The sequence below is a fragment of the Leptinotarsa decemlineata genome, unplaced genomic scaffold (genome assembly GCF_025532065.1).
Source record: "Leptinotarsa decemlineata unplaced genomic scaffold, Ldec_3_MD MMD2_tig00026294_RagTag_RagTag, whole genome shotgun sequence".
NCBI lineage: Eukaryota > Metazoa > Arthropoda > Insecta > Coleoptera > Chrysomelidae > Leptinotarsa > Leptinotarsa decemlineata.
The window spans coordinates 2,219,481-2,235,959 of record NW_027412674.1 but is presented as its reverse complement, the minus strand read 5'-3'; the positions used below and the strand labels follow the sequence as shown (position 1 = coordinate 2,235,959).

At 33.7% G+C, this 16,479-nt stretch overlaps 1 protein-coding gene across 6 annotated transcripts in view; it reads left to right on the top strand.

The window, feature by feature from the left end:
• The window catches only part of nemy (cytochrome b561 family member no extended memory), a 306,149-nt gene extending 290,580 nt beyond the window's left edge, over positions 1–15,569 (top strand). For 5 of the 6 annotated variants that reach the window (XM_074180147.1, XM_074180146.1, XM_074180151.1 and 2 more), the window contains 2 exons: positions 4,484–4,653; positions 10,934–13,611. In XM_074180147.1, the coding sequence (XP_074036248.1) occupies positions 4,484–4,653; positions 10,934–11,084 (321 nt within the window). In that variant the 3' untranslated portion in view covers positions 11,085–13,611. Of the gene's footprint in view, positions 1–4,483; positions 4,654–10,933; positions 13,612–13,985 lie in introns of those variants that run through there. The other variant, XM_074180148.1, reaches the window with a different exon arrangement.
• The last annotated feature ends 910 nt before the right edge of the window (positions 15,570–16,479 follow it).

Sequence of the window (16,479 nt, the reverse complement as noted above, 5' to 3'; positions counted from 1 at the left end):
GTCCCAGCGTACATGTTGCTCAAGCATCACACCCAGATATTCTATTGTATCCGTTTTCTTTATACGTGGACAAGAACAAATTATAGGAGTTTGGCAATTGGGGGTATGTATGAAAATGTTTCCCTCTAGTGGTTGGTCTCTTAGTGTTGATGAAAAGGTTAGGAACTTTGTTTAGCCGACGTTTAGACTCAGGAGACTAAAATTCAGCCACAAGAATATAATGTTCAATCCATTTTATGCTTTTGCATGAGTAGAGTCCCATGTGTTACCAATATTTTCTCAATTATTTCACTTATTCACTCATCGCTTATTTTGAACCTATTTCGGAATTAATCTTCGCATTAATCTCCGCTATAAAACGTTATGAAAAAAATCCATTATCGATTTGTAATATCTAATGATGAGAGTAAATGACGGCTCTGCAATAAGTGATTTCTTGAGAAGTACTATCGCTTTTCAAAACGCTTAGCTGAATAATTCCTCTCTATACACAGTAAGCAAATACCTACAAAATTCTTAAAAAATATTATGAACGATCCTTATGAGGTTGAAAATTTTTTGAAGGTTTTGTCTAGTACAGGGGTCTCCAAACTACGGCTCGCGGGCCAAATCCGGCCCGCCAGTGTCATCAATCCGGCCCGCGATTGCCAATGATTTACTGTCATCAATCTGACCCGCGACAGCCAATGATTACCTAATTGTTGTTACTATTGCTGTGATAAGTTGAAGAAGAAAACACAGAATGATAATTACTCGATTTTATTTACTTGCAAGGTAAAACTTAACAACAGAAATGATGACAAAGAAAACTTAACTTACGTATCTAAGTTTAAGCATATTAATAACTAACAAATGATTGAAATGAATCACAGTAAAATAAAAACACTAATGAGATTTATGTAATTGTGATATTCCACCGACAATACATTGTAGTTGTGAATCAATTTTACTTGTACCAATTATCAAAAGAGATTTAATATGCTCATCGGTTAATTGAGATCTGTAAACATTCTTTGTGTACTTCATTATGGAAAACGTTTTCTCACACAAGTAAGTAGTACCAAAAACAGAAAACAACCCACGAGCAAATTTATGCAAATTATCAAATTGTTCCAGTGGAAGACTCTTATAAAATTCCAACAAAGATGAATTTTGGTATTTGTTCTTAAGCATATCACTGCACCGTAAATCAATAATTTCCGTTTGGACTTCCGGAGCTAGGGTTTCAATGTCAGAATCATAAGGATTTTGAAAAAGCTTAATTTCATTCGCAATGACATCAAAATCTGAAAAACGAGTATCAAAATTTATCTTCAAAGCACTCAATGTTTCGATTGCAAAATTGACGGGAAATACAGTCTCTGTAGTGTGGCTGAATATTTCACATGTTTCAAAATGTGTGAAACATTTTTTACGTAATTGCGATTGAAATAGTATTATTTTCTGCCTGAAGGATTTGATATTGGTGTATAAATCAGGGAGAAGCTGATTTTCTCCTTGCAATCTCAAATTCAGTTCGTTCATATGGTTTGTCAAATCGACATAGAAGACTAACTTCCACATTCATTCACTATTTACTAAATCGGCAAAAGGGCGCTGCTTCTCATTTGAAAAAAATTCGATCTCTGCTCGGAGTTCAAAAAAGCGCTTAAGGACTTTTTCGCAACTAAGCCAGCGTACGGCAGTATGATATGGTAAATCATTTTCTCCAATCTGTTGAATAAACTCGCGGAATTGTCGGTGATTCAGCCCATTGGATCTGATGAAGTTATCAACTGATATGACTGGTTTTAGAACTTCAGACATATCCAAACATTTTCCGCACAAGGGCTGTTGATGAATGATACAATGTAAGACTAATGGTTTTGAACCACCATCATTTTCTACAGTCTTTGACACAAGTGCAACCACTCCTTTATTTTTACCAAACATATTTTTGCCTCCATCAGTTGTTATAGATTTCAAATTTCTCCATCGAAGCTTCTTTTTATTAATGGCATTTTCAACTCCCTTAAAAATATCTGCCCCAGTTGTCGTGCCGTGAATACTATCAATATCAAGAAGTTCTTCATACACTTCATAGCTTTTATCTACTCCGCGAATGAAAATCAACACCTGAGCAGTATCTGACACATCCGTTGACTCATCCAATGCTAGAGAAAACTACTCATGATGTCCATTTTTGTCAGACAGTTAAGATGATATATTTTCTGCGATGTCTTGCACCCTCCGAGTCATGGTGTTTGCTGACAAACTGACACTTTTAAATAAATTTACATTTTCGGGACATATTTCTCCGGCTACTGCAATCAAGCATTCTTCAATCATTTCTCCATCGGTGAATGGTATGCCACGTTTTCCGATTTCAAGAGCCACACGAAAGCTGGCGCGAGTTGCAGACTCTTGTTCAGTATTCGCTTTGGTAAACAAAGATTGCTGCGATTTGAGTCGGCATTTCAAAACTTCAAATTTTTCCTTCCGCAAACTTCCTGTATACTTGGAGTAACTTTGAAGATGTTTCGATTCATAGTGTCGTTCAATGTTATAGTCTTTGAGAACAGCTATGGTTTCATTATAAATTAAACATAGCGCCTTATTACTGGATTCAATTCACAAAATACTGAAAGTTCGATTTTTCTTGGAACGTTCTGCATTCACTGTCGATTTTTTGCTTCTTTTCCATACTAACAAATCACAAATAAAAACAATAAGTCAAATCAAAATACTTTTATTGACGGGTGTTACTTTATTTCACAATAGACAGTTTCGCTTCCTTCGCCTTTCCTACGCAGACTAACTCGCAGTTGCGCCGCTAGCCTTTTTATATGCAATTATTACTGCTTCTGGTCTAGTAGGTAGCAGGTTTTTGTATGACATTCAAATCATTTATGACAAATTTCTTCTGATTATTTGAAAGAGACGGATACCTACTACTTGAGAAGTTACCATTATTTATCCTAGGAAAGAAATGAATTCATTTAGAATTTTAGAAGTGGAGTCATTGATAATGTTCAGCAAAATTGAATAAGTGTAGAAAACGTCCTGCTCAGATATTTATACACTAGTGAAGACCAAGCCGTTCAAAGTGAAGCCACTATTTAGTTTGATTGGCATCAACTTACCTTCAACTAGAAGTTTTTCCTGTCTTCTTGACACCCTCCACGTCGAGGAGTGGGCCAGATACCAAGATCATGAATGGGGACATGAAAACTGAAGCTACAGTGAAAGGGGAGAATCGGAAGAGGACGGATTGACTGGTGTATATGTAGACGCCGGAGCGAGAATGGAGTACGGGGAAATGTGTATAGACTGGGACTATGAACGGAGTGAAGGTGAATGGACATTAGAGATTGATAGGATCCCCGGACACAGCAGCGTAAATGAGACAAAATGGATAGCGATTGAGAAAGTGATTGAAATGTGGGGCGCGAATTGTAGTGTAGAAGCGTTTAGATACTCTGTCACGGATGGGTTAAATACAAAAGGATGACGAGAATCTAGGTATGAAAAAGGGCCACGGACCTGCATTGTCAAGATGAGACAACATATGGGGACTTATATGGGAAATAGGAAAACCCATGATGAATTCGCTAAAGAAATGGATAGGGAATAAATTGTGTGGGACTCGAAAACAAACTATAGCAAGAGTGAGAAGCGAAAAAGAGTGAAGGAATCAGACTAGAACGGTAGACGTCATGGGAGACTGGCATGACCGGACGGCTGTTCTACTGTTTCTGTAGAATAGTCGGGTATGAATCCTTGAATCTGACGTAGAAGGCTGCACAGCTGCTTGCGGGGCACGGCAATTTCCCAAGATACATAGCTAGGTTTCACCTAGGACCGGAGTTGTTATGACTATGTGGCTGGAGGAAACCTGAAACGGCAGTGCACATTATTCAACGATGCATGGGTGGCGCGTATGAAAGAATGAATGAATGTTCAGAGAGTGTACTGAGGAAAATGGTGAATGGTAGGTTGCCAGATTGCTTTGGTGGAATGATGATCTCGCAAATCTCGAATGAGTTGGCAGAAGCTTGTGAGTACAGTTATAAGATTTAGGTTAAGGAACATGAAGTAGTTGACGCTCATTTTGTAATCTATCAACCGGACTCCTCTTTTTTCGCTGATACGTTTCTCCGTGCGGCCAGCGCTAGACGCCCGTAGCATGGTGGTTGGGGGAGTGAAGAAAAATAGGTTCTTTTGGCTGTGGCGGCGCTGGCTAGTGCGAGGATGCATATTTTAAAAAGCCTCCGAGCTAGGAATATCCAAGCATTTACAGTTACATGTCTTCTTTATAGAATAAAATGCTATATGGACAAGTTTCTGATTGACACTAACCGATTTGAGTATCACAACGATTAAATACAGATATTCGTCCTACTTTTTTATATTTTCGTTTAAAAGTAGAATATATTGAGGAGAAAGTTTTTTTTTATAAAAAGATATTCCTATACCCATAAAACTAAAGTATCATCTATTACAGTTTGTGGTTGGATTCTTCAGCTTCCTAGTACTGCTCTGTTGTGAGGGTGCCACAGCAAGTTTCAGAGCAGCGCTTGTGCCAATTCACGCATCTTTTGGACTGACGACATTTATGCTGGCCATAGCAGCAGCGTTGACTGGACTCACGGAGAAAGTAATGTTTACTCTGAAGTACGTATTGAAAAAAGCACATACACTTCACTGGTTAATTTATTTGATTACTCTTGCTTTTCTCTTAAATCTGAGAATTTTCCACTTAAAATATGTTCTTGGTGGCATTCATGAGAAAAATTTGTATGTTTCAAATGACGAAAGTATTAGATTGTTATAGAAACATTTTTGTTGCTTATTGGTTTTCAATACGAGTTTATTTAGTTTTATTTTCCTAATTGATTTGTTCAAAAAATAACCCGCGTTTATAAAGACAATGAACTAGTGGACATAATACTGACAAATGGGGAGTGGCAACAAAATGCTGCTGCAGCAAGTCATTTGTATGCGAAAATAATAAACATACTGGTGTTTGATGTGTCAACTTTTATGCAAGTTCACAAGCTGTTGAAATAAATGAATCAACTTTGAAATCACCCTGTATAATATACATTAATATTTTTTTTCAACGTATCATACAGACTCGTCTATAGTAATGAAACGATTTGAAAATATAAATCACTTTTGGAATCCGCTAACTAAAACGTGTGGAATATATCTCTTAAAGCCACATTTGGTGGCGTATTAACTTTATTAGCTACATTTGTTTTTTGATTTTGATCAGTAATGTTCCAGATAATAACTTCATAAAAACCAAGAAAAATAACATTACAGTTTGTTTTTAGAGTAAATGACGGACTTTGTGGACTGAAATTCTATAGTGAAATCAATTTTGAAATAAACTATTCACAAGGATGTGTAGATCATGCAAAGAAGTAACTCTCAGACACAAATTAAAAAAAGTAGCCTTTTCGAAACAACGTCTTTTATATAAACATTGAATTATACAAAAAGACACTTTTTCATATTAAGTTCGTACTCCAAACATCTGTTTTTATACTTTAATCTCTTCAATTTCAATACAATAAGCCTAAGTATGTTCAAACACCATCCAAAATTAAAATTAAGTGTCAATTTCAGGTTATGTTAAAAAAACTTGTAGAATTTTAAGAATTTCAAAATCGCACAGATACCATTCACACAAGTGGACTCAGTGCAAGAAATTAATTCGAAGTCGTTTAAATTTTTTTTGAGCGATCAATCAACCAGTAAGTAACTCAACATTTTCTTTGAAACATTGTTCGATTGACTAATTTTTTTCTATGAAGGTGTTAATTGGAACAATAATTATTACTGCGATAACAATCCTTTCGTGAACCCTATCATCAAAATCTTCGAATACTACGTATAAGAGAGACCCAGGACAGATATATCAACCTGCCTAGGAACCTATACGACTGCAATTCAAACGGAAATTTACGCTATTGAATTGTGTGCGGAGAGATTGGAAGAATCCAACCTCATACACAAGTCAATAAAAATATTCTCGGACAGTCAAGCGGCGTTGGAAGCTCTTGGCTCCTACCGAGCAACGTCTAAATTGGTAGAAAATTGACAAAAACGACTCTCCTCGATAGGAAGACTTAACAGATTGTATGTGGTCTGGATACCTGGCCATACTGACCGGAAAGTCAATGAAGCTGCTGACTCCCTTGCAGAAGAAGGTGCTGCAAGCAGCTTCATAGGACCAGAACCTGTTATTGGCATCGCTAGGCTTTGCCAAACAAAGATTGAACACCTGGATGGCAAGAAGATTTTTGGAGTTTTGGCAGAATCTCCCCAGATTGGCTCACTCCAAGGCGTTTATTCACCCTTCGAAGCTTGATACCAAACAGTTGTTGGACTACAGTTGGGATGAACTACGATGTCTAACAGGCCTTCTTATAGGTCACTGTCATTTAAATTATCATATGCAGAGAGTTGGACTGTCGGAAGACAGTGTGTGTCGTCTCTGTTTGGAAAATGATGAAATATCAGAGCACATGCTTTGTGATTGCCCCGCTGGGGACCGAATCAGGTTTTTAGATAGCGGCAGAGCTGTACTCTTACTATCTTACTATCTCACTCACCATACAAACTAATTGGCTTCGTTAAGAAGCTGGGTTTATTTGGCCGAGTGTGAATAGGTGTGTGTTACAATAAATCCTTGCGGGTTGCGGTGGAAGGTCACTCTGGACTCACTTTGGACCTAACCTAACATAACCTAAGTAAATGAGACGAGATATTGGATCATTTATTTTTTCTGAAATTAAGATTTACTCATGTTAAAAAATTGATATTAGGTAGATACTGAAAGTTACAAAAATTACGATAATGATCCTGGTTATTTTTAACAAAAAGATTTTTTTGGGCGCTGAATTAAAAGAAGAAAATTGCTGGCAATGTTTTAGCAAAACTTTTAATAATTTTAAAAACACTATTTAATTACTTGTGTGAATTAGCACACAAATAAATAGAAAAATGTCGTCTTTTCTCTCAGACCTCAGTATCTTGATCATTAATATTTCTAAATTTCAAAACTGAATTAATAATCTTTTGAATCGACTTCGAATAACAATAACAAATAGGATATTTTGGAAAAATTTTCGCATTAACAGCAGAACAAATCAATAACTGATTACCTCTTTATCATCATTCTCATAGATGATCTTTCATTTTTGTATAATTCATTTTGAATTTCACCTGAATAAATAAATACTTCCTCAATAGTTGTGGTATTATAATAAGAAAAGTTTTCATAGGTTTAGTGTTAAATTACTATCAATAGTAGCTCAAATAATTGAAAAAAATACAATGCGTTGAATTGAAGTTACTTTTATTAAATGAAACATACAAATATGTCTATAATATTGCATCTCTACAAATTGAAAGCACGTAGAATGGCTGCATGCCTTCATTTCGTTTGCAAAAAGTTATTCTCAGAAGGAATATAAATTGCAGAATTACGCAAGAGCGTATGAGATTTCCACTCACAAATGAGTTACATAAACTTAAAAGTCAAGGTTCTCCATATTAATTCTACATTCAATTTATCTGTTCGTTGGCATATGTTAATAAGAAAATTATTATCAACTGAATTTCCGTGTATGCATGTATTTACGCAACTTTGAAAAATTCCGTCTTTAAATTATGCAACTTTTTAGTATACCATATTAGTCGTCTGAAGAAAAAGGAAATAATAAACTATTTTCTATTTTCGTTGCATCCCTCTTCATATGTTCCTTATTCCAATATTTTTAATACTTCCGAAAATAGTTAACCAAGTATGGTATGATTTCAAAGAGAACCTAGGATGATAAGTTGGACCAGACCAAGATGAATAAAATTGTGATGTAACACTGATTAAATATTGTTTTGTCAAAACTCTAGGTACATTAGTGTTTGTTCCAAAAATAAGGCGAATTTCAATTTGTCTCAAATATAATTATTATCTCCAAAATAATAATTTAGTCATCAATTTCTATTCAGTACCCTTCAGAGTAGTCCCTCTCACATATAATACACTTTAGCCAGCGTTTTTTTACAATTCTCGGAGCAGTTCTGATATGAACTAGATGTCCTAGTTCTCTTTCTTCTGTGACTCGGTTTTCATCTCATCATTCGTCGCAAAACGCCGTCCTTTCATGGTTCTCTTCAATTTTAGGGACAGGAAAAAGTTGCAGGGGGCCAAATCTGGTTAATAAGGTGGCTGATGCGTGATTACTTTGTTGTTTTTGGTCAAAAAATTACGAACAAGCAAAAACGAGTGATCAGGTGCATTATCATGATGCAAAAGACATGAATTGTTCTTCCACAATACCGGATGTTTTCTTCGTATTGCTTCTCATAAGCGGCGCTTAATTTTAAGATACTACCATGTGGCAAGAACTCCTGATGCACTATGACACGGTAATCGAAGAAAACAGTGGACAAAACCTTGACATTTGATCGAACTTGGCGTGCTTTTTTTGGTTTTGGCTCTCCTAGAATTGGTTTCGATGTCATTACCATATAGGTACCCATGATTCGTCACCAGTTATGACCCTTTTAAGCAAATCTGGATCGCAGTTGACGTCAATCAACAATTCCTGAGCGATGCCCATACCACGATTTTTTGGTCAAAATTCAGCAGTTTTGAAACGAATGTCGCTGCTACACGCTTCATGTCCAAAATTTCTAAATAAAATTGCATGACATCAGCCAACCGATATGCTAACATCAACAGCAACTTCACTAATAGGGATTCGACGATTCTTCAAAACGATGTTGTCCACTTTGTAAACATATCTATAGGTTGTTGATGTGCTGAGGCGTCCAGGGCAAGCGTCGTCATTCACATCTTCTCGACCTTCTGTGGAAAGCTTGTACCCCTTCTAACCAATTTTTTGCTTCAGAATGCAGTCACCGTATGTAACTGTCAATATTTCAAGTATTTTTAAGCACTTATTTCCATGTTTCTTTCAAGGTATTAGTGTTGGTGGTGTCAAAGCTATTTTCCGGGTTTTTTGACCGTGGTCTGCAGGTGTTTGTGCCTGTCGTTTCGTCTACGACTGCGGTAGACATCAAAGGCGATGAGCTAGCGGTCGAAAAGTTCAAGAGAAACTGTTGTTTCTGCGTTGGGAACAACTCCAGCACTTCGGCCGTTTCCTCATCGCCTTTGATCATATCTACCACAGTAGTAGACGAAACGTCAGGCATAAAAATCTGCAGAGAACGGCCAAAAAACCCGGAAAGTAGCTTTAACAGAATGCCGTGAAAGTTTACATTATTAGTGTATTATTCATTATGGAATCTGTAAACTATTTAATTCACCTAACATTTATAAATTCAACGATAAAGTGTCATTTGAACCCTTGTAATTGATGAAACATTTTGATATTTCATTCAAATTGCTTCAATTCAAATATGTGTACAAGAAGTTTGTCTCAAATGCTTTCTGGGCTGAAACTATATATTTCTTTGAGAATCTTGAACGTACTACATTCTTTCTTGGTACAAATTTGAAATTATATCCATCTAAATGTATCAAAAAGACCATATGTCATGTGTATTTGACAAAAATATTAATACTTGAAATGTTTTCAAAATATAACACCACAATTTTTATACATCTTGGGCCTGATGAACCATTATTTTTTATATATAGCTTTAATATCGTCTAAACTAAAATTCTATAATAGTAGGCACTGAATTCTCAGAAATGTTATTTCATTAAAACGAAAACATTGTTGTCAGGTTGTGATTTTATATATTTTATCATTTTCTATTCAAATCATACAGCAGCTAAATGGTCATAGAATATCAGGCAACATGTTTTATTCATTAATGTAACTTCCTGCTAATGAAATGTATTCAACAGCATCAATATTTATTGAATGAATATAAAAAAATTCAATTATATTCTGCGACTGAAATTTATAAATGGCAACGTTGCATACACAGAGATGTTTGTTGAGCGGGTTTTTAGGAAAACGGCTTGTTACACTTCGAGTCCAAGAAAACTAGAAACCACTACGAGGAAATGGTCACCAACCTGCCTGGCGAAAAGCTGATATAATTAACTGGGTGTCTCAAAAAAAAATACTATTCGACGATAATATGTTGTACACCGCCTCCCTCCGTACCATTGTGAGCTAAACACGATCGAGCTTAAATGGGCTCAAATAAAGAACCAAGTGGCGAGGGAAAACTTTACTTTCAAAATGAATGAAGTAAAAGGCCTACTAGCTACTGCAATAGAAAATGTCACACCCGAGTCATGGAAAAAATGCATCAGAAAGAAGAAGACACTAGTGGACATTGTAACTGAACCATTGATTTTATTACCTTGATCAATAATCGCGATAGTTGCTTATCATAAGACTAGTATTCTTCAGACGATAATGAATAATACAATACTGTAAGTAATTTTAAACTTTTTGCGGTGATACTGGTTTACGTGATTATTTATTTTTGCAGAATGTCACAAAAAATCGAGACAGACCACTTATGGTCAATTTTATATAAATTAGTTTCAAACTTTTGCTAAAACGACTTTCTTGATTTTTTTGTGAAATGCTGCAAATAATCTAAATGTAAAAATTGGAATTTTAGTATGAAAATTGTAGATTATAAACATTTTTTATTAAATGACTTTTTGTCATAAAATTATAATGAAGATTTTTCTCCTCTTAGCAACACCATTCGTGGACACACCGTATATTTTGTCATATAATTTAATCGTTATTTGTGAATACAGTTTTTGAATACTAGAAATACACTTGAAATTAATTTTTCCGTATCTGTTTAATATAATTTCCGTACGCCACTGCAATTGACAGATTGAGGCAAAACGTCACTGTCATTTCTGAGAATTTAGTGCCTACTGTTCTGGAATTATACTATAGTGAAAGATATTTCATATTTTTCTGTTTTCGTTTAGAGATCGATATTCATCACTCGGTGAAGAAGCTATCGTAGTGAACACCATAGGCATGACATTAGTTGCTCTTGCTATAGTTGTAGCGTATATTCTGCAAAGGGACGAGTTCCGGTTCAGAGCACACATCCTCATACGTTCAGGAGATCTCTAAAATACGGCAGCACTAATCACAGAGAAAATCACAATCACCTGTTTTATGATATTATATACACTGAATGCGCTTTTGAGAAAACGAAATCAGTAAATCGAATTTACTTTTAATGAAAGCTATACAGTTACTCACTAGTCGTAACAGTTGATTGAAACACTGATTTACTGACTACTCGCTTTCTCGATAGAATGCAGCGACCGAAAAAATAATTGTATGATTTTATGAATGTTATTTACAAGACTATATTTTTTATGATTGTAAGTGTTTATTGGTATATTTGTATATTTTTCTTGCATGTATTCCATATATACAGTGTCATACATAAAGTTCGCGACACATGGAAGTTTTTTTCATTAGTAATTATACTAAAATTTGACTTCGCATTTAGTTTGTGCTTGAAAAAGGAGTAAAAAACAGCATCTTTCCTGTTGTCATGGGCTACTAAACCTGTCAAATTTCACCTTTTTTTCGAAAATCCTCAAAAATCCTCAAAGAAAAAGTTATACAAATTTTATACCTTTGCTCGAAATTTGGACTCTCTACTGTCACTGTGACTTTTTTCCATATTTTTTTAATTTTGATGAATATCTTGCCCAAAAAATGCCCGCATTGGCCTGTTACCAGAAAAAGAAATAAATACACCTCCAGAAATTCGTATTTGTTGTTGCAATAGTCGTATTCCTTTTTTTTAGCAGATTTGTATCCCATTAGCTGCAGATGAAGTCGAAATATTTTGATGCATACCCTGTTGAATGTAAACTGTGAAAATAAAGAATATAAGATTTATGAAACTAACTCAAAAAGCGTTATTATTTGCTCGATAACTACATCTATTTTTACCATTAGATATGTAAATAACAACAAACCAAAATTACTATAACCAAATTCACAACAAAACATCATAACATTCATTGATTTATCTCAATAATCTCATAAAACACCCGAATTCATCATTCAGTATGCCGTCCTTACCGTTCTATACAAATTATAATCCTTTCATTCACAGACTTTGTGGCATTCTCTTTGTTTGCACACTTTTTGCTTCAGATAACCCAATAGAAAAAAGTTTATCGGAGATAAGTCCGGTGATCTTGTTGGTCAATAATCTTTTCAATCTCGTCCTATCACTTTGTCCCTACATCTGACTGAGACACTGTTTCACGTCTACCGTTTGGTGGATCGGTGTCCCATCAAGCTCATACCACAAATTTCATCTAACACTTAACGTGGTTCCTTGAAACGATTATCCAAAGAGCCAGTTGAATGTTTCCAATATCCTTCCCACGGTACTGAAGTTAATATTTCTTCCTGTATGTCGGTGATTGAAAATACAAGTAACGTCTCGATATGGACATTGTCACCACATAAAAGAACGATTTCCAATTTGTTTTGTATCATTGTACATAAAACTCATGTGTGAATCATAAATGTAAGAAAATTGTTACACAAAATAACTCGATTTATTAAACGCAATAATTTGATATTAACCAAAACTAAAAATTTATTTCAAAAGCCTACTAATGGAAAATTTTATTTCCATTTGATTAGTACCTACTGTTTTCTTCCCGGCATGCTGCATTAGTCTTTTAATGTTTGAAATCACGAAATTTTATGTCATGTTTAGTACAAATCGCTAGAACAAGTCTTTTGAATAGTTAATAAACTGTAGGTCAATGTTTTGTATTTGTATGATATTTCGAGTTAGTTTGTAACTGAATTATTGGTCAGAAAAATAATCAAACTAAATAAAAATCCATTAAAAAAAGGAATACGAGTGTAATAAAAAATGAAGAGAAATACGTTTATTGCATTACCGATATATTAACATCCATACCTACATTGAAAATCCGAATTAGTATACAATGAAATAAACTAGATGAACTTTGCCACAACAAAGACGAATTTCTAGAGGTGTATTTATTTATTTTTCTGATAATAGGCCAATGCGGGTATTTTCTGGGCAAGATATGACGGTGAAGTCTCGTATTCATCAGAATTTTGAAATTTGAATCATGTTTCGTTCGACTCGATAGAGCGAAAGATATGAAAAATTAAAAAAAAATGGAAACAAGTCGAAGTGACAGAAGAGGAGGGTTCAGATTTCGAGCAAGTGTGTAAATTGGAAACCAAGCAACTTTTTTCTTGGCATTTTTTGAAATTTAGCAATAATAATAATAATAATAAATAGGCTTTATTGATAATAAAAAAAAACAATACAAAGATATATTCGAAAATGAAAATAAGTTACAGGAGATTCTGGTACTTATTGACGAAGTCTAGCTCAAAGCTATTCTAACTCAAGCAACAAGCACCACTCCATAATGCACACGAACATACAGGAATAAAAGTCAATTAACAGTGATGGTACCAAGAAATAAGAAACATAAATAAAAATAATAATTTGTGATTACCCTCTAAAGAGAGTTGATAAATAGTTAAATTTAATTGATCTGCTGTTTATTAATTTGTCCAATGAGCAAAAGTTTACATTACTGACTATCATAGATATAATTTTTATATTTAAAAACTGATTTTTTGAGGATGTTCGATAAAAATATCAAATTTAACAGGTTTAGAGTAGCACATGACTAAAGGGAAGAGGCTGTTTTTACTTATTTTTCAAGCACAAACTAACTGCCAAGTCAAATATTCATTATATCTATTGATAAAAAAAACTTCCATATGTCGCGAGCTTTATGTGTGACATATATATTCTACTTAAATCTAGTTAATCTGAAATGTTTTGCATGATAAAAATCGCACGTATGCATTTACTTGATTGCATGATGCTTCCATACATAATTGCTGGTACTCGTATTAAAAGAGCAAATCAACGTTTCCTTTCAATTTCCAAAACCATTGTACAGACTTATGTAAAATAATCCACTAACCAAATTTCAGGGATACATACTCAGAATGGCCGGAAGAAGGAATAGTAATGAATGCCTTGGCTATGGTGTTGGTGGCTCTTGGTATCTTAGTATCATTTGCTGTACGTAGCCCAACACTAAGCGGTGACACCAAGGTTTTGGTGACGGAACGATTGTAGGAAAAGGCGCTTCAAAGCGCCAAAGCCTCGGATATAAACTCATCACAGGAACCAGAAAGGTTCTAAACGCAAAGATAATTTAGTGTAATTTTATGCATGAGTAGTACTAATTGGGGTTTTGTCTGTAAGTATTTGTATCTAACTCTAGATGTTCATACAGTACCTACAGTCGAAGATGATATTAGAAAGTGTAGGAGATAATGATATCTGACTGGTGGAAAAATATTTATGCCAAAATAAAATTAGACATAATATTAGAAAATGTATTCGATATTTGTATGTAATGTTTATATATAACTAATCTCCATTAATGCAATTTGTAAATTTGTTATCTACCTATGTAGGACATTGAACGAGTTATTCATGTTTTTCAGAAATAAAAAAGTTATTTATTTTATGTTCTCTTAAGGTGGTAACAAAATTATAATTCAGTTCATCATTCAGCTCCTCAAGGCTTCAACAAAAACATTCCTTAATTAAAAAACTAAAAATGTTCTTCTCAAAGACTTCGGAAAGGTTAATTTTTTTTACCGTTTGGATTAACTTTTCAGATTTTCTTACAGAGTTGAAACGTTTTATTTATAGTACTATTTCGAGATGTTGTGGGAAATTCAGTTTTTGATTTGAATTCTAAATCATATATTGCTTCAGTTAGTCAGAAATCCTGAAATGTTTTTTCCAATGCATGTTTTGTCCAGTTTCCAAAAAAAGTGAATGAAGCATTATATCAAATAAACCCAGAATACATTGGTCATGATTTCATATCACGTATGGTTTCAGTATCATTAAAATTCCGGGTTTATAAATATGTACACCAGAATTTTTTCTCAAAATCTCATCTAGTTGCTGATATATTGTTGAATGTATTGGATGTGAGTAGCTATAAATTGAATTAATCAGTGTATATATTATAGGAATTACCTGGTAATGATATCCTAAAGCTCAAAAGTAATTAACAATATCAAATTACAAATACTCCATGTGATCTATTATGGATAAAATTGAAAAATAATGTTTGTCTTTCTTCGAGAACCAATGACAGTCAACTAGAAATGATGTAATTTCTACCTATTTCATTGTGAAACTTCTGGATCTCACAAGGCAAACACTATTTTTTGTATTAGGAACTTTTAAAATGAAATATTTGGTAGAAGCAATATAAGATATTTAATTATATATATCCCTGTTGATTAAACGAAAAGTATATTCAAAAATTATTTAATATACATTACCAAAGTACCTACAGTTTATTTAAAGGACCAACTTTAATTCATAATATTGTTATATTGAAAATGTAATATATGTTTTGTTATGATATACTCTACATTACTTTTATATTATTATTTATATTTTATTGAATTTTTTAGATGTTATATTATAGAATAGTCTATATTGTACAAGTATTTGTAAGTTTTAATAAATGTATTCCAGTTGTACATTTTTAGTTTGTGTTTATGTTATATAATGGAGTTAGGGGTAATAATAATACATTTATTTTCTCAAAGATAATAAAACATATAGGAATAGTCACTTATAATCTAAAGGTCTAAAAAATAAAAAATTCATCCAATGTATAAAAAGCATTGTCGAGTAAATATTTCCTCAAGCGAGTTTTAAAAATAGAAATATTGGCGGAACTGACTATTTCTTTAGGCAGTTTATTAAAAATCCTCAGACTCAAATATTCAGAAGATTTCGAAGATACAACATATTTACAGTAGGGAATATGGAAATCAGCGCAATTCCTCTCATCATAACTATGGACTTGTTGGATTCTAGTGAACTTATTTTTATTTGTGTATGCGTATACACACATTTCTAAAATTAAAATACTCGTCATTGTTAAAATTTTTGATTCTTAAAAATCGGTCTACAGGATACTTTGCTTGAGGTATCGCAAATAATTTTTAAAATGCGTTTTTGTACAATAAATACGTCTGGTGCTCAAGTGGTCACACCCCAGAAACATATTATGCCATATCGTAATCGGGAGGCTACTTGTGTATGGTATAATACGATTAATTGTTCACGTAACAAAATGTTCTTAAGATTTCGGAACTTAAAACATAATGAGTTCAATTTTGAGATCAAGTTGGTACAATGTTCTTTCCAGTTTAAACCAGAGTCTATAGTAATTCCAAGAAATTTAACTGATAAAGTAGGCTCAATCAAGATTTCATCAGTTTTTATTGTTAAAGTTTCACATTGTTTTTGGTAGTTGTGGAATCGTATTATATTTGTCTTATTAATATTGAAATAGAGACACTTCTGATCATACCATGAAATGAGGTTACCAACCTCAGTTGTACACTTTTGTTTCAAGGTATTTTCACATTGGTCAGAGAC